This window comes from Petaurus breviceps, unplaced genomic scaffold (genome assembly GCF_028583685.1).
Source record: "Petaurus breviceps papuanus isolate PSGF00001 unplaced genomic scaffold, PetGlider_PUasm1.0 90895, whole genome shotgun sequence".
In the NCBI taxonomy this organism is placed as follows: Eukaryota; Metazoa; Chordata; class Mammalia; order Diprotodontia; family Petauridae; genus Petaurus; species Petaurus breviceps.
The window spans coordinates 33036734-33063635 of record NW_027187372.1 but is presented as its reverse complement, the minus strand read 5'-3'; the positions used below and the strand labels follow the sequence as shown (position 1 = coordinate 33063635).

General features: G+C 41.3%; 1 protein-coding gene across 4 annotated transcripts; it reads right to left on the bottom strand.

The window, feature by feature from the left end:
• Positions 1-9768: 9768 nt before the first annotated feature.
• Positions 9769-24982, bottom strand: DYRK3 (dual specificity tyrosine phosphorylation regulated kinase 3). 4 transcript variants are annotated; one of them, XM_069074720.1, is made up of 5 exons: positions 24881-24979; positions 24723-24760; positions 22033-22144; positions 21064-21115; positions 9769-11568 (listed from the first exon to the last, which is right to left on the bottom strand). In XM_069074720.1, exons 3-5 carry the CDS (start codon positions 22104-22106, stop codon positions 9994-9996), a joined length of 1701 nt encoding a protein of 566 aa, XP_068930821.1. In that variant the 5' UTR covers positions 22107-22144; positions 24723-24760; positions 24881-24979; the 3' UTR covers positions 9769-9993. The 4 variants fall into 4 exon arrangements, with proteins under 4 accessions (XP_068930821.1, XP_068930822.1, XP_068930819.1 ...); XM_069074721.1 differs by lacking the exon at positions 21064-21115 and adding an exon at positions 18424-18456 and having other exon boundaries at positions 24881-24973; XM_069074718.1 differs by lacking the exon at positions 21064-21115 and adding an exon at positions 18424-18456 and having other exon boundaries at positions 24723-24982.
• Between the last annotated feature and the right edge of the window lie 1920 nt (positions 24983-26902).

The following is a 26902-nucleotide window of genomic DNA, read 5'->3' as shown; positions in this document are numbered from 1 at the left end:
ACTGCCTCTCCCAAACCTCTCAGGGTCCAGAATGAAAGGCTGGCAATCCCCACCTCCCCCCATATCTCACACTCCCCACACTGAGCCAAGTCCCTTTGCCAGCAAAGACACTTGAGCTGGGAGATTACCCTGGCTCACTCAATTACCAGCAGCAGCTCATGTGATTGGCATTTGTCCAGGGAGACATATGCAGTCCAGACCTTAGAGCTGGGCACACAAGGCTATTTAGTTCCTGCTAGGTCCAGTGCTGGAGAGAGTAGTCTGGGTATGGCTTTCCTATTGTGTGCAAGACCTGTCTGGCGCCTGAACTGGTCCCCTCCCCCCAGACTAGGCAGGTAAAGGAAATTCCCACTCAGCTCTTTTTGGGGGAGGGAAGAGGAGAGGGGAAAGAAAGGGAGCAGTGAAATAAAGTATGAAAGATGCAACAATTCTGATTTCCTGCATTTCATCATAAACAGCAATATTTACTGAAAAGGAAAAATTAGAATACCTGGATATAAACAGCCCTGTTAGTAATGCCATGTGTGGTACTGGGCAAATATCTTACCTTCCAGGGCCTCCGTTTCCCACTTTGTCAGTTGGACCTAGGAATGGGCACAAGAGGTTAGAGGGATCTGCAGAGTTCCAAGTAGGGCTGGGGAACAGGTAGTACCTGCGATTGAGGAAAAAGGGGCAAGAATGGGAACAAATGGGGGATAGTGATCTCTGTTACCACCAGTGTGGTACAGTGATAGAATGTTGTGCTTGGACTCCGAACGACTCGATTGTAAATGTAAATTGTAAATGACATTTACTAGCCATGTGACCAAGGGCAAGACTCTGAGCTTCAGTTTCCTTATCTGTAAAATGGGGGTGATAATAGTACCTGCCTCACCAAATTGTGGAGAGGCTTAAATAAAATGTGTATATATAAAGTGCTTTGTAAGCCTCATAAAGTGCTATGTAAATATGAATTATTATTACTACTAATAAAATGAGGCTAACACTTACAGTATCTACTTCCCAGGATTGTTATGAGGGTCAAATGATAATGCTTTGCCAATCTTAATATGTTATAAAAACATCAGCTCTGATTCTTAAAAGGCTGGAGGCATCTTGAGGAGGTAGCTTAGGCTACTAACAGCCAGAACATACAATATAAATACAACACAATGCAAATATTCAGCAGATATTTGTTGAATGTATCTCTGGGTTGTAGATCTTGGGAGGACCCCGTAAAGAATCTAGTCTTCATTTTACAGATGAGGATCCTCAGACCAAGCAAAGTTAAATGATCCCCAGGCTCATATACCTGGTTAGTGGCTGAGTAAGGACTAGAACTCAGATCTCCTGTCTCATGACCAAATGCTCTCTTTAATATTGTGAAACTGCCTCTGGAAATAATAATAACACTTACTGTGTACCAGGTACTGTGATAAGCACTTTACAGTTATTACCTCATCTGATCCTTACAACAACCCTGCCATAACCCTGTTTTTATCCCCATTTTACAGATGTGAAGACTGAGGCGAACAGAGGTTAAGTGACTTGCCCAGGGTCATACATCTAGTATGTGTCCAAATCTGAATTTGAACTCAGGTCTTTCTGACTCCAGGGCCAGAGTTCAATACTTCACCACCTGACTGCCCCTGGGATGAATGGAGAGCAGAGCAGGGAATGGGTTAAAAGAGTGGGTTGGTATGCTCTAAGGATTCTCTCTGGGCCTTACCACTGGGAAGGTCTGAGCACTCCAAGGAAGGCCTAAAATACTCCTTGATTTGATGCCTCTTGTGCTTCTAATTTTACAATTCTATGATGTGGGGTAAGTCTAAGCCCTTCCCCTCTGCAGCTGAGGCTATCCCCCATCTCTTTTCTAGGCTCAAACTTGGAAACCCTTTTGAAATACAGTTGACTCTAAGAAAGAAAGGGGAAGGTGAAGGGATTGGAGGAAGAAGAGGGAGAGGGAGGGCCATAGCAGCTACTGCCCAGCTACTATTTCAGGAAGCCTTGTGGAATGGGCAGTGAGATGTAGGACAAGTGTAGAGGGCATAGCTTCTGAGCCCAGACCCACTGCTGCCACTCAAGACCTACCTCAGAGCAAGATGAAAGAGTTTGTAGCTAGTTGCTATGCTTCTCAGAGATCTCTAACACCCCTTCCATCCCCTCTGGAATCCGGTCCTTACTGTGGGCACCTCCCCAACATTATTTAGCAGGTGGTCCCTTAGAGAAGAGAAAGGGGTCTTGAGGACTGAGCAGAGAAAGGGAGCCAAAGTTAGGCATTTGAAGCAGCTGCTCCAATCAAGCCAGAAGGCACCCTGTGGCTGAGGTTATCTAGTCCATTCCACATACTCACCTCTGCCCCTCAGACTCTGTTTTGGTATGTTGGTGGGACAGAAATAAAACATGTTGATTTAGCAACCAGGCAAAACAGCAACCAAAGCTAGCCAGTTGCTGGGAGAAGCAGAAGAGAGAAAGGGAAGAAGACTCATGAGGGCAGCTGGTTCCTCATCCAGGCTTCCCCACCTGTTAGAATTGTTTGGGATACACATTTAGGGTAGGATTTGGGAGGGCTGCTGGTGGGAAAAATCCAGCTCCACCTTCATGATGATGAAATCCCAAGGGTGGCAGCTATGTCATTCATTCTCTGACTCCCATGCTCCACCAGTTGCAACTGGGTAGAGGAAGGTGTGACCCTCTCATCCTTTTCACCCCTATTTAATCCTCTATGTTCTTTTTCTCACTAAATGCAGGCCACAGGTGATTACCTATCTAGTGGACATACTCAAAAAACACCCTCTGACAATGACTTCCCCTCACTACACCCACTTCTCCTGTAAGAACCCAGGAAAGAGGGAATAGGCTAAATTAAAAAAAAAATTTTTTTTTTACCTATTGCCTGCCTTTAAGGGTGGGGAACCTGTGGCCTCAAGGCCACATGTGGCCCTCTGGGTCCTCAAGTGCAGCCCTTATGTGGCCTCAAGGCTGAATGTTCCCTACCCCTGGCAGATTTCTTCTAGGCCTTGAATGCCTGAAATTTGTGGATTATTGTTTTTCATCCTAACAAAACACTCCTTTGGGCCTATCTGCTTACCTCTCACAAGATGACAAATATCAGTTATCACATACTTTTCAGTACCTAGCATGATGCTTTGCACACAGCGGATACTCAATATTTGTTAAACAAATGGCCTATAACCCTACCCACTTCAAGTCAGCTGAGAAAGAATCAAGACTCAGAGTCCTTCATTGACTTGACCAAGGTCACAATAATCTCATTACAGACAGAGCTGGTTCTAATACTAGCACCTGGAACTCTACCGGCCATTCTAGGGATGATGAGAACCTGAGTTCAGATGCAGAATGTTTGTTCTGGACCTTTTCTTTCATCAAAGAACTCTTCAGCAGCCAGGGAACCAGAGCCCAAAACAGAACTGGGCAGAACTCAGAGAACAGGAGGGTCAGATTTCCATGAGGCCTCATCCCTAAGTAATTTTGAATCCTTTTGTTCCTGATGATTTCTTCCCCACTGGAAAGGATCAGAAAGGGCAGGTAACAACACAGACAATCTCCCAGAGTTTTTCCAATGTAGTTGCCCTGGCTGTCAGTCTGCCTGACATACATTTCTCAAGCATCCAGGAAGTAGCTGGCTTCCATCCCCTAAGTCTGAACCAACCTCTGTCTCTCTGTCTGTCTCTGTATGTCTCTCTGTCTCTCCCTCCCTCCCCTTAAATGGCAGAAAAAGCTGTGGGAGTCCATAGGTGTATGCTAATTCCCCCAGGAAGAATGAATTGAACAGCTGAGTATTCCTTTAATTGCCACCTGGAAAATATGTCCAGCAGCCCATATACCTCATGCTTAAGTATTCACAAATTCAAGAGACCAGTGGCATTTTGAAAAAGTATAATTCAAACTCTCAGAGGATCATTTGGGTAGTAGACACACACCCACATCCAGCAGAAAAGGCTGTATATTCCTAGGTTAGCAAGTCTAAAGAAAAGGAGACCTCAGCACAATCTCAAATCAGCCTTAGTTACCAGGGCAAAAAAAATGGCTCAGGATTCATCCAGGAGAAACCCAGAAGTGAGGCTGTAGCCTTTGTTCTTTCTCTTCCTTTTCCTTGCTCTGTCTTTTAATTTCTTCACCCATTCAAGGGACTCAGCATGGACTGAGAAAAGCACCCAAACATTTAAGTTTCTCCATCAAACCTAATCTTTAAAGCCAAGATTGATGCCTGGGAAAGGCCCTGTGCCAACACCAGACCAGAGGGCTGATAGCCAGGGTCCCAAATGGGTGGAAGAATCCCAGCAACATGCATATTTATACCATTTCTTTACACCACAACACTCTTATGGCCATGTAACCAGACCATGGACAGCTTTGTAGGAGAGGTTTGGGATGAATCTGTAGCAATAGTGCTTCCCATTCCAAATCCTCCCCTTTCCTATATAGCCTGTTTCTCCAACTCTACCCAACTGAGAACTTCAGGCTGGAGTACAAGGTATGTGGAAGCAATAGCAATAATAATTCATGATTTCCCAATGGAATCTACACTAGGACATCTGCCAAAAGGCATATTTAACCCAGAGCCTGACTGCTAAAACTTATTCCTCTAAATACTTTGCACTCTAAAACTTATTCCTCCTGAATTTAGCAACAGTTCACCTAAAATAATTTTTTTAATAAAAATCTGTTAGCAGAATCAATCTTATTATAAAAGAATTCAACAACCCCAAAATGGCTAGGAATTGAAAGCTAATATCTTGAGTCTTAAGAAACCACCAACCGAAAGTTTATTCCTTGACTAGATTTGGAGGTTTGGGTTTTTCCTTTCCCCTTACCCAACCCTAGTCTTTTGGGGCACGAGGGGAGACTGGACAACACAGTTAAAGAGAAATAAAAATCCTTAATCACTATAATCAAAGCAAATTTCCTAGAAGAAGTAGCCACTGTGCAAAAAGGTATGAGGCATTACAGAAGTGAGGCTTACTTTGTCCATTGGATCATAGGTTTGAAGCTAGAAAGGATCTGAGAGGTCACTGAATCCAACCCTTTCCTTTGACAAATAAGGAAACTGAGGCAGAGAGGGTGACTTGCCCAGGGTCACACAGCTAGTAAGTAGGCAGTATCTGAACCCAGGATTTAATGACTTCATGTCCAGCTGTGCCCTGTGCAAATATATTTCTCTCCCATGTTTCAAGCTATATTGAATGCAATCTCACCCTTCTGGAAGTCTAGACAATGTATTTGTAGCTCTGCCTTATCTTGGAGACTATGACTTTGCAGGACAGAACTGTATTCATTCCTTAAATGGATATACCAAGTGTGGGCTCTGAAATTAGCAAGATTAATTTTGACACACAATTGGAAAGACCCATTATCCCCAAGTGCACTGTGACTGGAGGCTGGGCCTATAAGTCAGTTCATTCAAATCCTCAGGATTGCAGTTGTGTTGAGGTCACCACAGGGCAGGGGAGGAGAGATGTTTTTAAAAGGACTATAAAAATACAGCCGATTCACTCTCAGTAGCTTGGAGCTGGCAGTGGACAACTCTTAATTTTCCAGTCCTGTCCCACTCCTTATTTGTTCAGACTCCAGATTCCTCTTTCATTGATGTCTGCCCTGGCTGTGACTATGTATAGCACGTTATAGTGTTTTAGTGATCTGTAATCTCTGGCTAGACATTGAAGAGACACTGATGAGATGGTGGAAAAATGCTGCTATGTTTACATGTCAAATGCACCTGATACAAAAGAATGTTATTTGTGCTACTCTTAGAGAGCCCTGAAAAGGAGGAAGAATATCCAAGAACATTCTGGTAGTGGTTTCCTTTCCAGCTCTTGGGTTGTTAGAACTGAACAACAGATGCAAGAGAAAAAAAAAATTCAGTGCGTAAGAAAAAACTCTATGATTCACTGGAGTGGTAGGAATAATATTCTGTTAATAAGTAAAATTTAGAGTGGCTCATCAGCTACCACCCAAAATTGAACTTTAACTATGCCTAGTTGTTAGAATTCGGCAGAACGGAAAAGTTTTCTCAATACAGTTATCACAGTTCCAAACTCAGAAGCCCAATGGCAGTTTTTATTTAAGCTTTTTTGTTGTTGAGTTTATGCAAAAGCACCCCCTTCTTAACAGATTAAATGTCACGGAAACCAAAAACTTAAGGAGATTGACTAGCTGATTCAGCTGTCCCCAAACTCCTAAATCCTAGGAAAACAACACACTGATATTGCCACAACAAAGGACGAAGCTCATTCACTCTGGTGGATGAACAATGGAGGGGCAATCTTGACTCATTTTCGGAGCCTGGCTGTGGAAAAGGAGAGCCTATGTGGCATGGGTTTTTTTTTTCCCCCAGTGATCAGATTAAATATATCTAATGACTTAAAGAGGCAGTTCCACAAATCTCCCTTCTGATTCCATTGTCAAAAGAAAATTATTAGAGCATTCTATGGGTCACTATAACAGGGGGCCAATGGGATAGTGTGATTTATAATTTACACAAGGACCAGAAAACTTCCTCCGCACACATGGAATTTCTATTCATGAATCTGAATACCCATAAGGAGATGGGCATTGTACTAAATATACTGAGGACATGAATTTATCCATGAAGAGTAAGTGCTCCAATCCAAGGAATGGAATGGAATGATGAGTATAGAAGGTAGTATTAAGTCTGATGGGAGAATAAACAGGATTAGCCAATTTCTCTTGGTTGGAAAAGCTCCCTGAACTGTGTCTTTCTTGATAGCTTGTGAGATGACAAAGAATGAAAACTTTAGAGCTGGAAGGGACCTTATGGCACACCCAGGATATAAAGCTCATAATAATCTCCACCTGATTCATTAGTTACAAAGCCTACAGTGAGAAATACTGGGGTCATTGTTGCAATGCCAAGAAACCTATTAACTTGGTCAACTCAAGTGATCTTTGTTATGGGCACTCCTTCCTTTAAGAAAAGATCTGAACATATCCAGGCTTTCTCATTCCATGTGATTCTATGCCTCTCCATTTATGGAAGCCATACCCAATGTGCTACAGGCACTCCTCTGGTTCTATTAATAATTTTGTGGATGGCCTGTTTATCTGTTATTCTCTGTTAATTCAGTGTGGGGTGGGAATCCATTAAGTAGGTTAACTTAATTGACCAACTGTTTGACTGAAAATCCTATTGATAATCACCTAAATAAGTTATAGAGCTTACAGGGTAATAAAAAGTTTCCATGAGGGCAAGGACCACACTTTTGCCTTTCTTTGCATCTCCATCACTAAGCTGTTCCTGAAACATAGTAAATCTTAGCAAGCCCTTGTTATTGTTGTTGATGATGATGACGATGATGATGGAAGCAGATACTAAAAATCTACCACACAAAATAAAGCTAGAAACTTTTCTCCCCATCATACCCATCCAAAAACCTCCTCGAAACCATCTGTACAATAACCAGCATGTTTTAAAACTGCCCACTCTCCTCCCCTGCAATAATTTCCCAAATGCAATCAGCTCTTGGAAGGCAGAAAGGCCAAGTCAAAATGACTGCACTCTGTATCATTGTCTGGGCTGCAAAATCTGAACAAAAAGACACAGCACTTCACCTTTCCAGAGCCTTCCAACATTTGGCTTCCCAGTCTTGTCAGCTCTGTTCCTGCTAGCTTTTCTTCCCACTCAGCTGAGTTTCAGTAACCCCAAAGCCAAGTCAAAATATTCTAACGTAGAAATCTCTCAATAGAAAGACCCAACCTGGGCCCAGCAACTGCCCAGAAGTTGCTGGCTGAACTGAAAGCAAGTTCCTTTTAAAATAAAGCACAAAATTTCTGCAAGCTATACCTTTTTTTTCCTCCTAAAAAAAGATGTCAACAGTCTTTTAGAGCTTGCTTAGAGTGTGCCTTCATCCTGATAACAGTTAACATGGTGCCCTCAATTTATGCTATGTCTAGATAGTGGAGAAGGTTCCCAAACAACCAGCCCAAGAAGCTAGAAAACTCAGCAGGAGGTACCATGATCTGCAGGAATTGGATGAGAAGTCTTCCTTCTGCAAACCAGTACTGGAGATAAGCAGTGTTTTTAACAGTGTTTGTGGTTTGTTTTTAAAGGACCTTCTCAGCTGGGCTGAAAAACTCTCTCCTCAGTCACCAAAAAAGAAGAACTGGATATTTATAAGGAAGTACCAGCCTCATTTTTACCATCTCTATTTTTTCAAAGAGCCATTCTGCTTTGGAGACTGAGGCCACACTGAAGTCTACTAAAGTTTAGAAAACTACCCACTAAGTAGCCTGACTATAAAGTAGGCACTTTATACATGTTTGTTGATTACTGGGATTTCCCAAGAAAATCAGGGATGTTTTCAGGTCTGGATAGTATGTTGATAAATTACATATATGACATTTTTCTTCCTTTGATCTATCAGAAACCCAGGATTATAGGATTTATAGGTAGACGGGAATTTAGAAATCATCCATTCCAGGGTTTCCCTGCATTGAATAAGGGAAGGAATTGCCTTCCAGGTAATTTACACAATTGCAATTCTACATATAGTGAAAAAATGGAAATGGATTGTTCTGAGAATCTATCCCAAAGAATCCAGTAGGTCACTGAATCTTTGTTCTAGGGACGGGTGTTAGTGGGAGTGGGGACAGGAGAAAAGAAGGCAACAGAAATCAGCAGATTACTTGAAAATTGTCCCTGCTTTTCCTCCAGGGATGGCTAAGCAAGCCATTTGGCTAGCAATGACTGTTATTTGCTGATGTTCATATTTTCAATTGTATCTGATATAGAAGTTTGAAGGGAGAGGAAATAGTTTGAAGGGTTATGAACAGTTTTGGGAAATTCAAACTGACTCTTGTACAAATAAAAGCTCTCTGCTTCTCACCAAAATCTACCCTGAATCAAGGATGTAACCTTAAATGACAGTTAAGATAGGAATGGAGAGAAGAAATAGATGGAAAATGGTGGGTGCTGGAGGGCAGAAGATAATGGTAAAGCATTTACTTTGCATTCTTGGTTCTCCTAACACTGGCTTTCTATTACTTATATTGTTTGTGTATGTATGATTTAGGTTTGGAGACAGGAGTGTTGAGGGTTTGGGGGGGGGGAGAAGGCGAGTCAAAGGGAAGTCTAATAAGAGGCAACTTAGTATACTGAGAAGCAAGTGAATGAATGTGAGTTTCAGTGCTGATTCTGCCTCTAGCATTGCAGGTGATAGTGGAACAATTGAGATGTCCTGGAGCTGGGCTTCAGTTCTCAAATGAGTCTTCGGGGTTATGATGAGAGTGAGGAACAAGGGCTATTATATCCTCTAGAAAACAAGTTAAAGTATAAGAAAAAAGGAAGTTGAATCTTAAGTATAGGGGGAAAAGAAGAGGACTCATAGGGCCTATTTCCCCATTCCCCTATCATTCCCACATGGGAGCTTTTATCTGTAATGAAGACCTGAAAACAGCTTCTTGTGGCAAGAGATTTTTGGTTCTCCACATCACCCAATTGCCACCACATTCCTAAAATCATCTCTACTCCTGCCCTCACTCCTCACCATCCAATTCAAAGGGTAAACAAGTATAATTCTGAGATATGGAGCTTTCTAACATGGGAATAACATTCCTATTTTATCCTCTTTCTTAAGATGCTCCAATATTCTGATTTCCTCAACTGCCCATCAAGGGAAAGAGATGCTAGGGAAGAATGAAGATCATAGCCAGGATACATTTTTCTATATACTTTGTCCCAGGAGAGGGGGATTTAACCCAATAAAATGCACTAAAATACATCTAAACTTATTGACCAAGAAAGTACACTGACCTATAAAAAGTAGTTTAATAGGTACTTCAATGTGGCTGAAACAAGGTGGTTAGATAATTAGCCTTTGAAAAGTTCATTTCATACATATAAAAAGTTTTGCCTTTAAAAAAGTCTTGTCTGTCAAAAACCGGGGTTCTGAGGATGCTGTATTTTCCAATTTGCAGGCTTTCAGGATGATTAAAAATATAATTTATGCACATTTCCACACAGATCACTCTCTACTAGCTGATGAGTTTGGGCAGGACACTACACAGAGGTATACTGCCATTAGTTTCCGACATTAAATTAGCTTTAAGCTTGTTGGCTATTCCAGTGACTGGAGGCAATTTGGAACCCAATCCCTGCAAAGCATTCACGGGATTTACTATCCGTTTCCCTGACATTTTGTCTGTAGTGACAGGTCTGGGCACAGGTTTACTAATCCAAGGGTGTCTTAAGGCCTGAGCTGGAGTCAGGCGGGCAGAGGGGTCCCAATGAAGACATCTTTTCAAGAACTCTATAAACAAGTAATCATCACAGCCTTTTAGAGCTGTTACCCAGTCTTTACTGCCTGGAGGACCTCGCTTCTTACCCCGGCGTGACCGCCCCCCCACAAGGACGGCCCTCCCATCTGCTTGAGTAGTCACAGAACAATATCGAGGCAGACCCTTGGAGTTGATAAAGTACTTGGCACGCTTAGCTTGCTCGAGAAGTTTTGGAGGGGGCATCCCTAGAAGCTCCATTATACAAGCTAACTGGTCTCCCTCATCTTCTCCAGGGAAGAGAGGCTGTCCAGTCAAAAGTTCTGCAAGAATGCAGCCGAAGCTCCAGACATCAATAGGCGTACTGTATCGACTTCCCAAGATGATCTCTGGTGCTCTGTAGAAGCGAGACTGGATATACGTGTAGAGTTTCTGGTACTCAAAACAGCTGGACCCAAAGTCAATTACCTTGGTTGCGCTGCGGCCGTGCTGTTTTAGAAGAATGTTTTCTGGCTTCAGGTCACAGTGAATGATCTTGTTTCTGTGGAGGGCATCCAGAGACTGCAAGATGGATTGAGCAAATTTGCGCACCAGCTGGACGCTAAACCCCTGAAACTTGTTCTTCTTGATCAGCTCATAGAGGTCCATGCTTAGCAGTTCGAAAGCCATACAGACATGATTCCGGAATGTAAAGCTTTCTAGCATGTGAATAACATTCATGCTGCCTGTTTTATCCTGTTTCTTAAGATGCTCTAAAATCTTGATTTCTTCAGCTGCTTGTCGATGAAAGCGCTTTTCATTTCGAACCATCTTCAGGGCAACGTACTGGTGAAGTTTGTGGTCATAGACGCGAGCCACCTGACCAAAGCTGCCTTTGCCAATGATTTTCAACACCTCATATCTATAGGCCAAATGGTCTCGAGGTACATGGATGTAGCCTCCTTCAGCATCATCATATCCCCCATTGTTGGGGCCACCCATGATGCCATGCCTTTTCTTAGCATTTGGACCCACAAAATAAACTTCAGGATAATTGATGATTTCTAGCTTCTCATAAGGAGTCAGGTGATGCTTATACTGTTTTAGTGCTTGTTCAGGAGTCAGAGGTAGCACTTTTAGCGCTTTGGATGAACTACCAGATTTGACAGTGTTCAAACTGTCTGAACTTTTACCCTGAGAAATGGTGGGAGGATACTTTTCAGAGGAATTTGTTCCTACGGATTGAAAAGCACTAGATCTTCTGTTGCCAAATTCCTGAAACAGCTGTTCCACCTTAATGTCACCTCCATTTGGGATTGGTTGAGTGTGGCTGGTTGTTAGCTTTTCAGTAGTTATCTAGAAAGAAGAAGATATAGGAGACTTAAAAGGAAGAAGAAAAAAAATGTGAAAATATTCAGAAAGAAAATGAACCATGAAAACCCCATAAACTCTTAAATTTAGTAATGACGTTTATTAAACTTAAAATCACCCAAAAGGGAGAAAGAAAACTGAACTAGAGACCTCTGGACTAGGTATCAGGAAATCGGTATTATTGGTCCTGATTTGGCCAACAGCTTGTTATTAGACCTTAGGCCACTTAATAACAGTATATAATGGGGTTGGAGCAACAAGTCCAAACTTCCCCCTCTGGTTCTTAGGGCCTTCCATACTCTGTCTTTACCGTATATATCCAAGTATCATATCCTTCTACTCCCTAACATGAAATTTTTGCTTCCATCAGGTCAGTCTCCTAAAAGTCCCCCACATCTGCCACGTTTGTTCTTATCTGGGTATGTTTGCTCATGCTGGCAATGTTCCCTCCCCTCCCTATCCAAATCTCACCAATTTTCAAAGGCTGAATCAAGCCTCACCTCCTCCATTGAACTATATAAGGAGACCCCAAACTCAGAATGCCCTCCCCCTTTCTTTGATCTGTAGAACTTGTAATCTGTACCACAAAATTTAATACTAAGAGTTTTCTATTGTTTGCTAACCATGCTTGCATCCACGTTCATATAGCATATAATTTTTGTCTAAAAACATTCATTACATGGTGGTCAACTTTCTGGAAATAATCCTCTGCACTAACCAGGCTGCTTCTCAAAGAAAAGACAGATACCAGAGTATAGTTTAAAATAGAAATGACCATCTTTTGCCATGGATGGAGCATACAATCAATTAGTAAGAAGATATCTGCAATCTTGCAAATTTAATCAAAAGGGCTTTAAAACTAAAAAGAAAGGGAAAGGGGAAAGAACTGCCCAAGGAAATTGGTATAACACAGGAAGGGAAAATACAAAGACTAACACGCACAGAGATGGCCAAAGCCAAGAAGCAGTGAAACTCACGACCTCAGATATCTCCAGACAAATACAAAAAAGGATGAGTGATAAGATGAACTAGCAATCCATCCAAATTAATTCAGGCAGATATGACCTCAGAGGTCTCACACTTAATGGAGTGAGAAAGGGCCTGGAAGGATATACTTTATGCAGAAGGAACAGCATAGCTTTGGAGGCTGGGAAGAGTAACTCCATATATATTAAGAAATACTCATGTGAAAAATTCAGGAACCAGAGGGGAAGGCAGCATGGTGTAGAAATTTGGGTGAAGATCAACAAAGGCAAAAATGGGAAAAAAAAACAAAACAAAACATTGTCACTAAATTATAGTACTGAGCACCTGGCCAGAAAGAAGAGGTGGAGTGGCAGCTAGGTGGCCACAGTGAATAGAGCACTGGCCCTGGAGTCAGGAGGACCTGAGTTCAAATGCGGCCTCAGACACTTAATAAAAAAACTAGCCATGTGACCTTGGGCAAGTTACTTAACCCCAACTGCCCCTCATAAAAAAGAAAAGAGGTGGAAAGTTTGGGGAAAAGATCACAAGCATAGCATGGAAGCATCATCATAGTTGTGATGGGGGACTTCAGTCATCCAAACATCTTCCCATGCTCTCTTTCTCTGCCCAAATCAGAAAAGCTGTTATGCTTTAAGGATAATTCATTTCTTCAGAAGGTAGAAGAATTAGTTACTGGATTGGGAGTGATGGGAACCTTATGGGGGAAATGACCATTTCATCTTGAAATTAGTGACAGAGAAGAAGAAAAAAGCTAGATGTGGACTGATATGCATTCCAGATTTTAGAAAAGCAGACTTCAGGGAGTTAGAGGAAGGGAAGATTGGATTACATAAAGCTAAATTCACTAAGAGAGGTAAACTTGAGCTAGGCTTCAGAATAGAGAAATACTACTGATAAAGAAAAAAAAAGCAGAGTTGCTGAAAGAGGAAATGCATTGGGCAACATGAGTTTTTAAAAGCTATGTACAGAAATCAGAGGCAAAGGCAAATTAGGGGGATTTTTTTAACTTAGACTTGAAATTCCATCTGTTTAGGGAATTCCTGGTGTGTGAACTCCCTCCACACTGATAGGTGGATTACTCTAATTTAGAGACTTAGAAAACTGCCCAGGGTACAGTGTAGTTAAGGGATTTGCCCTGATAAACATGTGGCACATTCTTTTAGGAATGGTATTATAGGTACTAAAGCTTGGAACAAGCCAAGCCTGAGCAGGAAGGCTGAGTACAATAGAGGGTAGGAGACTTAAAAATTTTTTTAACTATATATTAAGGAAAAGAGGATCAAAGAAGGGAAAAAATTGCTCCTAAAGGTAAATGGTTTGATGGTAAAGTTGTTCAATCCTTATTTTGTATTTTAACTTGCTAAAGACAAGCATCCTTAGACTGGAAAAAATGGAACAAAAGTTGATAATAGATGGTACAGTGGATAGAAAGCCGGGCCTATAGTCAGGAAGACCTGAATTCAAATCTGGCATCAGACATTTACCAGCTGTGTGACCCTGGGTAAATCACTTACCCCTGTTTGCCTCGGTTTCCTCATCTATAAAATGAGCTAGAGAAGGAAATAGCAAACCACTCCAGTATCTTTGCCAAGGAAACTTCAAATGGAGTCACATAGAACCAAACAAAAATAACCAAACACCAAACTAACTATAACATTTAAAAAAAAAACCCTAAACACTATATTAAAAAAAAAACCTAAAAACTAAAACAACTCAACAAAAACAAAATGAAATAAGAGGAAGAAACTACCTACCTGCTCTTGAGGCGGCTAAATGGCACAGTGCATAGAGTTCTGGACTTGGATTCAAGAAGACCCGAGTTCCAATTCTGCCTCAGATACTTACTAGCCATGTGACCCTTGCACACAGTCACACAGCTCTCTCATCCTCAGTCTCTTCATTTGTCAATGGGGATAAGAATAGCACTTACTTCACAGGGTTATTTTATTGTGAGGACTGAAAGAAATAATCCTCAGAAAGTGCTTTACAAACTTTAAAGCACTGTGTAAATATTAGTTCTTCTTACAGTTATTATAACTCATGAGTTCAAGTCATCAATAAACTACACTTGGCAGCTGTGATTGTTTAGCCATTCTCAGTGACCTTGAGAAGATCTTGGAGAAGGGCAAAGATTACTCCAATTTTCTTTCTTTTTTTTGCTTTTTGGAGGGCAATTGGCATTAAGTGACTTGCCCAAGGTCACATGGCTAGTTTTTATGTTAAGTGTCTGAGGCTGGATTTGAACTCAGGTCCTCCTGACTCCAGGGCCAGTGCTCTATTCACTGCACTACTCCAATTTTCAATAAAGGGAAGAGAAAGGAGTCTATAAATTCTGGAACAATGAGCTTGACTTTGATTCCTGACAAAATTCTAGAACTTATTATTAAAGAACTGGTTAGTGACTATCTAGCTATGGAAGCAATGATAACTATTTAAAATGAATGGTTTTATCAAGAACAGGTCATGGCTGACTAACCTAACTTCCTCTTTTGACAGTGTCACAAAGTCAAGAGATCAGGAGGATGCTGCAGATACATTTTACTTAGCTTAAACAAAGTTTGTAACAGAATGTCTCATGCTATTCTTATGAAAAAGATAGAGAGATATGGGCCAGATAACAGTGTACTTTGATGGATCTAGAATTCACAGAATGGCCAGACCCAAAGAACAGTCATTAATCATTTAATGTCAGGTTGGGAAGTGGTCTCTAGTGCAGTGCCCTTGAAATCTGTGTACTACCCTGTGTTTTATAACATTGTTTAATTAGGAACTTGGATGAAGCCTTTATATGAGGCTATCAAAGCTATGAAAGTATAACTATCTACAGTTTTCAAGTGTGTAGGTGACACAAAGCTGAAAGATAGCAAAGACACTGTATGACAGAATCCAAAAATAAATATCTCAACAAGCTAGTATATAAAGCTGAATCCAGTCAAGTGAAATTTAATATAGACAATGTAAATTACATTTGGATTCAAAAGAATAAACTTCACAATTACAAGATGAGGAGAGTATGGCTCCATGGCAGTCTATCTGAGAGAGACCTAGAGGTTTGGAGGCCTACATGGCTTGGTGGAAAAGTCCCTGGATTTAGAGTTGGGGCCAGGACTCCCAGCTCTGCCACTTATTGCCTGGTGTTCTTGAGCAAATTACTCATTCCCTGAAAGCCTCAATTTCCTCAACCTGTCATTTTGCTAAGCAAGCACTGGAGATACAAAGAAAGGCAAAATGAGCAAAACAAACAAAAAAAAATGCAGTGTTTGGGCAAGTTGACCTTAAGGTCCCTTCCAGCGTTAAATCTATGATCCTTGAACAATTCAGATGGCAGCCACAGAAGCTCATTCAATCTTGGGCTGCACCAAGAGACCCAGCAAAGGGAACCACTGAGAGGTATTGTCCAGTTCTAGGTCCAGACACCATTTCAGCAAGGACACTAATAAGCTAAAGAGGATTCAGAGGAGGGCCACTGGGATGGTGAAGGACCTCTAGATCATACAATATGATGTTTCCCATGGACAAAAGAAGACTCAAGGAGAAGATGAGCATTCTCTTCAAGTATGCAAGGGACCGTCACATCGAAAGATTACATGTGTTCTGCTTGGCCCCAGAGGGTGAAGATTACAAAGGGGTAAGTGCAGGATCCAACAGAAATGCCCCCTCAAGTCATTCTAAAATGGATCGGGCTGCCTGAGGAAGCATGAGCTCCCATCACTGCAGGTCCCCCAGCAGAGACTCAAGAACTAAGCGTAAACTACAGAGGGGATTCTTGTTCAGGTAAGGGCGGATAAGACTTGGTGGACAATGAGGACCCTTCCAAATGAGAGACTGTCACTTTCTCTGTCGTTTGACTCAACACTCAAAACCCTCCCAGCCTGCTAGAACCTGTTCCACCTTGATGCAGCATCTGAATTCAGGTTCCCCTCCAGCACCAGAATGAGGCACCATAACAGGCTCTTATTTAGGCAAAATTAGGGTGATTCAAAAGGCAAGAGGAAGATAGGCAGCATATCCTCTGGATTCAGAGGTTCTCCCTTTGAACACCAATACTACTACTGTCTATGGGACCTGGAACACATACTTACCCTCATGGAACTGCTCTTCTCATTTGTAATATGGGGCTTATAGGATCTGAACTATACAACATCTGAGCTGCTGTTGAGCCTGAAATCTATGATCTTATGGCACATCATGAGTAGTACATTGGTACCCATGAGATAGTAAAAGAATGAAAGGAAAACACCCTGTGAGCTGGTTGGATCCTCCCCAGAGGATTTGTGGAAAGATATGGAAAAGAACTGAACAGAATAAGATACAAAAGAGATATAATCCACATCAGTGGAACCAATACCAGCACAAATGAAATCACAAATTGATAAAAATAGCAAACTAAAGTATATGCATATTTTGTCTCCCCTGTTGTATTGTAAGCTCCTTGAGGGTAAGGATGCTATCTAAAGTTCTTGTTTTTTTTCCCATAACACCTAGCAAATTGCCAACCACATTGTAAATATTCGATAAATATTTGTTGATTGAATCTACAAATTAGAGATGGTTCCATTATTCATTGCTATTTCTAAGCAATTCAATACTTTGTTTCTGATAGAAAAAGTGTTTTTGTGAAAAGCTCTATGAGGCATCAAACCTCACAAAACTCAAAAAGAGATCAGTAAAACAGAGCTTTTCCTGCTAAAAATCCTAACATGTCTCCATTGCATTCTATTTTATTTATTTATTTGATGATAAGCAGCGATTCTTCAAAGGAAAACTCCTCTAACTTTTTTCAGAGACAGATTACTTAAAGGGGATGGTTAGAAGTTGAAAAAAGAAAATTAAAAGCAACAGTCAAGAACCATTTATATGAATGATGTGGAAAAAGGTTAAGAACAGAATAGACAAAGGCAAAGAAGAGATTTCAAACCCTGGGATATCTCAAGAGTTATTTTGAGCACATTTTAAGGAACTGGAGCCCTAATCAGAATATGGCTAATTTTATGCCTTCTAAAAGCAGAAGTAGATCCTATTTTGCTCATTTGCCTCTTTGGCAGATTAGATTAGAGGTTTTTAGCCTAGAGTCCACAGATACCCATTCAGTCTGTGAGCTTGTTTTTTATTTGTAAAAGGTATTTTGATACACATTAGTTTCAATACATTAGTTTCCTTTGTTATCCTATGTATTTTGTTTTAGGCATTTAAAAACCCCTACCAAGAAGGGGTCCATGACCCCAAAGATGTTAAGGACAAACCCTTGCTTTAAATGAAGGTGGAACCAGAGTGCTAGGCTCCAGATTCCATAAGCAGTGTGCTAATCATCATAAGATGATAATCCAAAAGGGCCATTCCTTTAGAAAGTGGAATTTAATCATAACCTAAGTAAAAAAAAATAAAACATTGGTATTCAAAATGGCCTAACTTGTAAATCAAATCAAATCCAGCCTAAGAAAACATATGAAGGAAAAAAAAAAAGATGGATGAAATGCAGCTTTAAATAACTGGCTGCAGATTGCAGACAGCTTCCCCAAATAATACTCCTCGTAAGGGCTATTAATTAATCTTTGGCTACTTCTGGGTCACCAATGTATCAAGCTGCCAAAAAAAAAAAAGTATTACACTCTTAAGCAACATCAGAGCAGTCATTACAAATGTGGCCACAAATGTTTCCCATTGTGGCCTTTAGTTTTAAAATAAAGAGGTGAGATATGAGCCCTCTCAGTCCCTAGTTCCAAAATTCTGGTTAGCAACAATATTAATAGAACCAGACACTGAACAACTGAACTCCAATACATAATTGCTAGATTGTATTAGTAAACACTGTATCCACTCAGTAAGGTTAGAAAGCCACATAAGTATACCTACTCTTATGGGTGGTGAGGGCCTCAGTTTCTTCCTCTGTAAAACAAAGGAGTTTGAACTAAATGATCTCTTTCAGGTCTAAAATTCCAGTGTTCTCTTCTAGGCCTATATTATGCTGAACTAGAGAAAGAACTTGCCTATTTTGGGTTAGTTTCATTAGAACTAAGATCTACTTATCAATGATAAAAAATATTTATATGCCATATCAATCATTACTTCTTACATTTTTCATCTTCCTTAGTGTTTCTCCTAACTTATCTTTGGAACTCTTCAGCATTCATTTTTAGAAAAACTGAGAAGTTAGCAAAGCCTGTCTTTGGTAGTACCCTCTAGTCTCCATTTCAGTATCCCTTATTTCCCCCTTCTTGATTCCCCACCTAACATATGATACTCTTATACTACTTTCAACCCCCAGCCAACAAGGGTGCCCCCATCTAGGGAAACACATTGGAGGTACTCTGAATCATTCTCCCTATTAAAACCTACTTTCGATTAGCTATCCAAGTTAATGTGCCACCTCTCCATTCCATAGTGTCCAACTCTCTGTGATGCCATTTGGGGTTTTCTTGGCAAAGATACTGGAGTAGTTTGCCGTTTCCTTCTTCAGTTCATTTTACAGATGAGGAAACTGAGGCAACCAGAGTTAAATGACTTGCCTAGGGTCACACAGTCAGTAAGTGTCTGAGGGCAGATTTGAACCAACAAAGATGAGACTGACTTCAGGCCCAGCACTCTATCCATTGCACCATCTAGCTGCACCACCCTACCCCAAAACAATAAACCTCAGATTATATAATTTGAGTCAACAACAGGCTGGTGGGGAAGATAGTTGGGGATGCGCACATCCTGTGCCCTTTACTTCATACACCTACATATAAAAAGCTGGTTCTGAAAGGCTTCCTTTATGTTCATGATAACAGTGCATCTCAGATGCAGAGCACTGGAAAGGACAGATGAATCTCCAAGTAAAAGATTTTGTTTCCATAGAAATATAAAATCAAGAGAGAGATACATTTTAAAATGAATTGAAAAATTCCCACTAAAGTTTTTATCAAAGACATGAAGTGAGAAAATTTTTTCCAAGCAGGGAGAGGTCGTTCCTATGGATGTTTTCCTTTTGTGCAACTAACACAGATTTTGGTTCATATAAATTAGGAATTAAGTGCCTTATGCTATAAATAAAATCTTTCCATTGTTCTAGAGAAAACCTTCCACTGCACACTCAGCATATCAGACTATAAACTAGCTACAGAACATCATACATTGCTATTCTAGGGTTGGTCACAGTGACATGGCAATTTGTATCTGATTCTGAATGTACCCAACTACCATAGATGTTAAACCAAACATGGCCAGTTCACCTCAAGTGGCCAGCTTATTTACTGGCCATCATATGTGGCCATCATATCTACCAATATTGAGAGAATGTACATATTAAATGTTCTTAAAAGACAAGATTTAATTGGGGGAGGGACATAGGGATAGAAACTAGATGAAGCAGCACACAGAGCATAGGACTGGGAACCAGGAAGACCAGTGTTCAAATCCTACCTTGGATACTTATTAGCTATTTAACCCTCGCACAGTCAGATAAACTCTCTCAGCCTCACTAGCCTTGTCTGTTACATCAGGATAGCAATAGCACCTAACTCACAGGGTTATTGTAAGGACCAAACAGGAACAAAATGGAAAGAGCTTTGCAAACGAAAAAGCAGTACACAAATGCTAGTTATTATTAATATAGTTATAGTACATATTATAATAATATAGCTATTATTACTGAGCTCAAAAGAGGATTTTATTTCATATCATTCTTCGTAGCCAGTTCTGAAGTCCATCCATCTCTCTTATCCTTTTAGTTATTGTTGTGTTGTTCAGTAATTTTTCATCTGTGCCGGACTCTTTGAGACCCCATCTGGGGTTTTCTTGGCAAAGATACTGGAGTGGTCTGCCATTTGCTTCTCCAACTCATTTTACAGATAAGGAAACTGAGGCAAATAGGGTTAAGTGATTTACCCTGGCTCATACAACTAAGTATGGGTCTGAAGCTAGATTTGAACTCAGGAAGATGAGTCTTCCTAACTCCAGGTAACTCCATCTACTTAGCCACTTAGCTGTCCACATCCCTTTAGTAATTACACACACACAAGTAGTTTACATATATGTATGTATATCATATATATTCATTATTACATAGCTGTAAAGTCAGAATTTTAAATCTATAGTCAAATTGAAAAAATGTTGAGATAAGAATGTAGATTAGAATTAGCAGACGAAAATCTAATAGCATACTGAGTACAAAATGATAGGAATTAAATACCTTTTGCATTCTTAGCAATATGGCTCTATTAGAACAATGCAGAAAGACTGTTTAAACCAGAATTCAAATGAACTTCCTTTTAAGTCAGATGACTGACAAAACAACTCACTTCTAAAAGTAGTTCACTTTTTTTCACTCAGTTTCCCTGAGATACCCCATATGGTGGCTGTGAACAATTAAGAGGTCTGATGGCTATCTGAAGGGGTATGATGCTTATGGATCTGTTAAAGGTTTACATGCCCAGGAAGCAAACCACTGTATGCTGTGAATGGGAAGGAAATGATACTGTACTTCAGAAAAGAGATAAAAATAGAATGACTGGCCTTCCAAATGTCTGGCCTTATGTTCTTGGCATATCCTTCAAATAGTATGCATCTAGAAAATAACAAATAAAAAGGATGATTCCACACTGACTTCTCATTAAACAGAGCAAAACCTGAATAATACTTAAGGAGGAGAAGGAAGATGAGTGATTTTCCTTTCTTGAAAAAACTATCTTCAGTATTAAAGCATAAAGGAGGACTATCACATATAATCAATTCAATTACTCACAACCATAGTAAATTTATTAATTTCCAGATAGCTCCTCCCTAACACCTAGCTAAGGGCTACTAGTCTTTACTTAAACACAATTAGCAGATAAATTCACTTCCCCCAAAAAAGCAATTCAATGCCAAATGAGTTTTGGAGTAGCTGATGAGATGGAGCATGGTTTAGAGGATAGAAAACCAGCTTCAAAACCAAAAAGTTCAAGTTCCACTTCTGATCCATACTGGCTATATGACCCTGGGCAAGTCATTTAACCCTTTAGTGCTCTGAGACACTCCAGCATTGCAAGTGGTAGAAAGAATTTTATAACCTGGGATTTCCCAATATCATTAAATCACAGTTCCTAGTCCCTATCTTGATGTTGTCAAGTATCCGTAAGTACTCCTACTTCTAATATCTTGTAGAGGAAAACTAGCAGAGAGGGGAAAGCACAACTTACCAGTGGTTTTCACAAAAGGCTCTTTTGTAGCCATACAATCAGAAAATAAACACCACCTACTTAAAAGTAGCACACTGGTTTTTTTTCCCCCTAGCGATTTATATTTATTACAGTAATGAAGATGGAAATTGGGCTTTGTTCCAAAAATCGTTCTGTACATCTACACAGGAGCCAAAGTAAAAGGGCTATGGGAAACAGGATCAAGAGGTATACCGTGGTCCATGACAAAGCAAATGACCAAGTCCTTGGAGGGTCTAGTAATGCTTCCTATTAGTAGAGTACAAAGAATAACTAAATTACTTACATATAATCTTCTAGGTAGAGCTGGTTCAGAAGGGTTACAGGCTGTATTTGGGCCAGGTGGACATTTAGTTTCATCTAACATTATGAAGGTATCACACACACCATCTCCCAACCTAGTTGGAAACATTAAGCAGACTTTAGTTGGAAACAGTCATCATTATTAGCATTTGTCTTCCAGCTCCCCCTCCCACCCCCCCAAAAAAAGGCTTTGATATTAACCTCTATATTTCTAACTATTCAGACAGCTACAGGAAGAACTATTTGATATCTAATACAATTAACAACGATTAACTGAAATAATGCTAGTAGAGCAGTTTTATTTTCCTTTTTTTTTTCATTTAAATGATTTCACTGATGTACCTGTATTTGAAAATTAAGAATTTGCATAGGCCTCATTTTTCAAATAACATAAAACATTTTTCTTTAACAAGTTATACAAATTGTCCAGTGAAAAGGTTTTCTTTCACACTACTTCAAAATTGAGGTTAGTTTAGACCTAAAGTTAAAAAATAAACCTCATCCTAGAAACTAAGGAAAATAGAAAAGAACACTGGAAGCAGAATTGCCAGATTCTAATCTACCTCTGATTGTGCTTCCTTTGGAGTAGTCAGCACCCTGGGCCTCAGATTCTCCTTCTACAAAAAGAGAAAGCCAATTCCCCCTCCCTGCCTTACTGGGATTAAAAAAAAAAGATTACAGATATCAAGATAATTGGAGTGAACAAGTCAAAATGTATCGTGTTCACATTTTCCCCCCACTTCACTTTCTGGCAGGGGAACAAGATTAATGAACAAAGAAATTATCTACAGAACCTAGAATCTGAAGAACCTAGAGAAGCAAAGGACTTGGTTAATCCACAAATTCATTCCACTGGTTAACATGTTCTATCTGCTACTAAAAATTTAGATTTCTTAAACATACACTGCATTTGCTTTTGGTACATTTTGCCACATTATTTTTCCTACCAATAGACCAAAGTACCAAGAATTCCTGTACATATAATCTTCTAGGTAGAGCTGTACTAGGATTTCTGTACTATTTTAATTTTTTTTCCAAACCACCAAGTAACAAAAAAAAAATTTAAGGCAAAACATTTAATAAGTCACATAACTGAATTATGCACAGACACCAAAATAATATAACAGTATGTCATGGTAAGTGTACATTAATGACTATGTTACAGGGGAAGGGGGAGGAAATGTCCTTTTTTTAACCAGTAGAATTGATTTACACTGTTTTGCATAACCAATTCTAGCCTGGGAGTTCAGAGGCTATTTGCAAATTGCCTCTGGGGGAGTTTAAAATACCAGCAAAAAAAAAAAAAAAACCCTCTTAAAAGATTTTTATTATGGCCTCCTTGTGCAAATGTGGCATATTTGGACTAATTTATATTTTTAATTGAATTTAAGAATTCTAGACTGTCTGACACTTTGCCAATGGGTTGCAGAAAACATGCTAGCGCCAGACAAGCTGCGATAGTGGAGAGAAGAAAACCTGAATCATTGAGTAATATCTGCGTGACCTTGGTCCACTTAACTTATCTGTGGCCTCAGTTTCCTAATCTGTAAAATGAAAAGGGTTGGACTAGATAGTTCAAAAGGTCTCCTCCTGCTTTAAATCCTATGGTTTCCTACTAGCACTAAAAAAAATCATCCAAGTATATAAACAGCAGAGGAAATAAAAGATAGGATTGTCCCCCAGAACACTAAGTGAAATGGGAAAAGAATTAGAAAAAGAGAAGCTATGAAAAGTCTTACTGGGGCATCTTACCTATTCCAAAGCCAGACCACACCCCACTGTGCAAATCCCCAAGTGTTCAGTCCTGTTTTTATCTTCCTTGACCAACAGGGATTCTCTGAAGGAATTTTGGTCCCCAGCTTCCCCAGTTAGCAAATGGCTTGGCTTTTCCGTTTTCCTTGGCTTATGCCTCCCAATCTAGCTAGCTCCTCTTTCAGGATAACCCCTCCTTCTCTTTCCCCTCCTAGGCTCTACTCCAACTCTCTCCCCCTTCTTGGGTGGCAGAAGGCAGAAGGAGGAAACCTACAACTGGGAGCAGGGGGTGGAGGTTGCAAACATCTCCCCAGAAAGATCACAAAGCTTTAACAAGTTCCCTCCCTCCTCTTCTGGGGTGTCTGCACGATGTCTACCAAATCTAACCCCCATTTCCCCCTCTGTTGGGGTCCTCTTTCCCAATCCCAGTTCCTCCTTTCTGCTTGACCACCCCTACCCCAAGCACAGACCCCTCCCGATCTTCCTGGATGCCCTTCCCCACTGCTGGATCTCGATCCTCTGCATGAGTGCCCCTCCCCAAACCTAGTCCCCCCTTTTTCCTACTGGGCCCCCTTCCTCAAGCCAATTTCCCCCTTTTCTCCTTCTGGGGTGCCCCTTCCCCACTGCTAGGTCCCACTTTTCTGGTGGGTCGTCTTCCCCAAACCCTGTCCCCCACGTTGTGCTACCCCCCCCACTTCTTCAACCCACACCCACCTCGTCTCCTGGGGGGCTCTTCCCCTCTGCCGGTGTTTCCTTATGCCTTCTTTCTGTTGCCCCTTTCCCCAATTCCAGCCCCCTCCTCATTCCTGGGGCTAGCTTCTTCTCTGATGGGGTCCCCTTCCTCCAAACCCGCCCCTCCTTTTCCTGCTGCGCCCCTCCCCCCGGCTCCGCAGGGCCCCAGCCCCACGCGAGCGCCCCTACCTCCGTGGTTCCTGGGCTGGGGGCCCCGCTCGTGGCGGCCCCGCATCCTTTCTGCCGGGCGCACGGGCAGCACCGCCCATGGCGCGACCCGGGACCCCTCCACGGCGAGGGGCGAAGGGAGCCTGGGAAGGACTGGCCGAGGCCGCCAGCGGTGGCGGGGATGGTGTGGGGGCCCGGCCCAGCCCTACCCAGCGCCGTTTCCCCGGGAGCCCCAGCCACACACGGCCGCTCCCGCCAGCGCCCGCACACGTCTGCTCCCTCCTCCCCCCCGCCCTCCCGGGGGCCGGGCTGGAGCCTCCGAGGGGAGGAGGAGGCGGGGATAGCGGCCTGGTTACCGCAGCAACAAGGCACGCCCGGGGGACGTCTCCCAGGACCGACGTGATGACGCACGCGGGAGAGGAGGGTCTCGAAAGCATCCGCTTACCCCTTGCCGCACTCCCGGCCCTGGCTGTCCCTTACCTGGTGCGCACTCCCCGTGGTCCTTGTTACCGAGTTTGGAAATGGAAAACTGGGAGAAAGAAGGCAAGAGGGAAGAACAGTAGTCGTTTTTCAGTCGTGTCCGACTCTCCGTGAACCTATTTGGGTTGGTTTTTTTTTTTACAGATACTGGAGTGGTTTGCTATTTCCTTCTCCAGCTTGACAGAAGAGGAAACTGAGGCAAAGAGGGTTAAGTGATTTCCGCAGAGTCACAGCTAGTAAGGGTCTGAGGCTGGATTTGAACTCAAGAAGAGGAGTCTTTAACCCGGCACTTTAGCCACTGCTCCACCTAGCTACCCTAGGAAGGCAAGGGACCCTTGCTTTGTATGTTTGCATGTTGTCTCCCCCATTAGATTGTAAGCTCCTTGAGGGCAGGGACTGCCTTTTGCAGTGTTTCCCTCTGTTAGCTCAGTGCCTGGCATATAGTAGGCACTCAATATTTATTGAATTGTCCCCTTTCATTTTGTAAATAAGAACTTTGACATTTGGAGAGGGGCATTGATTTACCCAAAGCCACACAGCTAGTAGGCATTAGAGCATGGATTTAAATACCTATCTTGTGTCTTCAGATTCCATGCTACTCCATCAATGCTATGGGGAAAGGGCTAGGAACAGACCATATACATAGGATGAATGGAAGGAAACAAACATGTAGTTTGATTAAGTATAAATCAATTAAATATATTAATACATAAATTATTTTCCAGGCCCTGCGCTAAGTGCTTAACAAGTTTTTCATTTGATTTTCACAACCCTGGAAGATAGGTGCCTTATTATCCCCATTTAAAATTAAAGAAACTGAGACAAACAAAAGTTTAGTCATTTGCCCAGGGTCACAAGATTAAGTAAAGTATCTGAGGTTTCATTCAAACTCAGTTATTTTCTACTCCAGGTTCAATGATTTATCTATCCACTGTGCCCCCTAGCTGCTTCTAGGACAGATGGATGACAAGAGAAATGTCCCTAGAGGAAGGTGTATGAGGCATTCAAGGAACATGGAATGTCATGGTTGTCCTCAATGATAATAACCTTTTTCAGCTCTCCTCCAAAGACGTCACTCCAGTTTCCCTTTGTAACCAAATTTCCAAATTTGGTGCTTGTTAAGTTATCCAGTCTTTTGGGGGTATCTATTTATATTTTCAGCTTGTACCACCCCTTATTTTTGAAGGTAGGGTAAGGGTAGAAAGGAGTTATAAAAGTTTATTTCCTGCTGAAATAAAAGAAAACAGGACTGGCATCCAAAATTACAAAGGGCAGACCTTGTTTATTGTTGCTGTTCATTTATTTCAGTCGTGTCTAACTCTTCATGACCTCATTTGGGGTTTTCTTGGAAAAGAGACTGGAGTGGTCTGTCGTTTGTCTCTCCAGCTCATTTTACAGATGAGGAAAGTGTTGGAAAGGTTAATTGACTTGCTCTGGATCATATAACTAGTAAGTGCCTGAGGCCAGATTTGAGCTCAGGAAGATCAGTCTTCTGGAGTTACTGCTCTTGCTGACTTAGCACTCTGTCCACTATATCACCAAACTAGACCTCAGTACTACTCTCCTTTCCTAAGACCACCATTTCTGCTCTGCTGCCCTTGTTAAGGGAGTGATTCCTGAGCCACTTCATCTATAAAGGCCTTCCTAGATTTACATCCCCTCCTTCTCCTCCCATTGGAAATCTTACAATTAGAATGTCAGAGCTCAATATTAGAGATCTT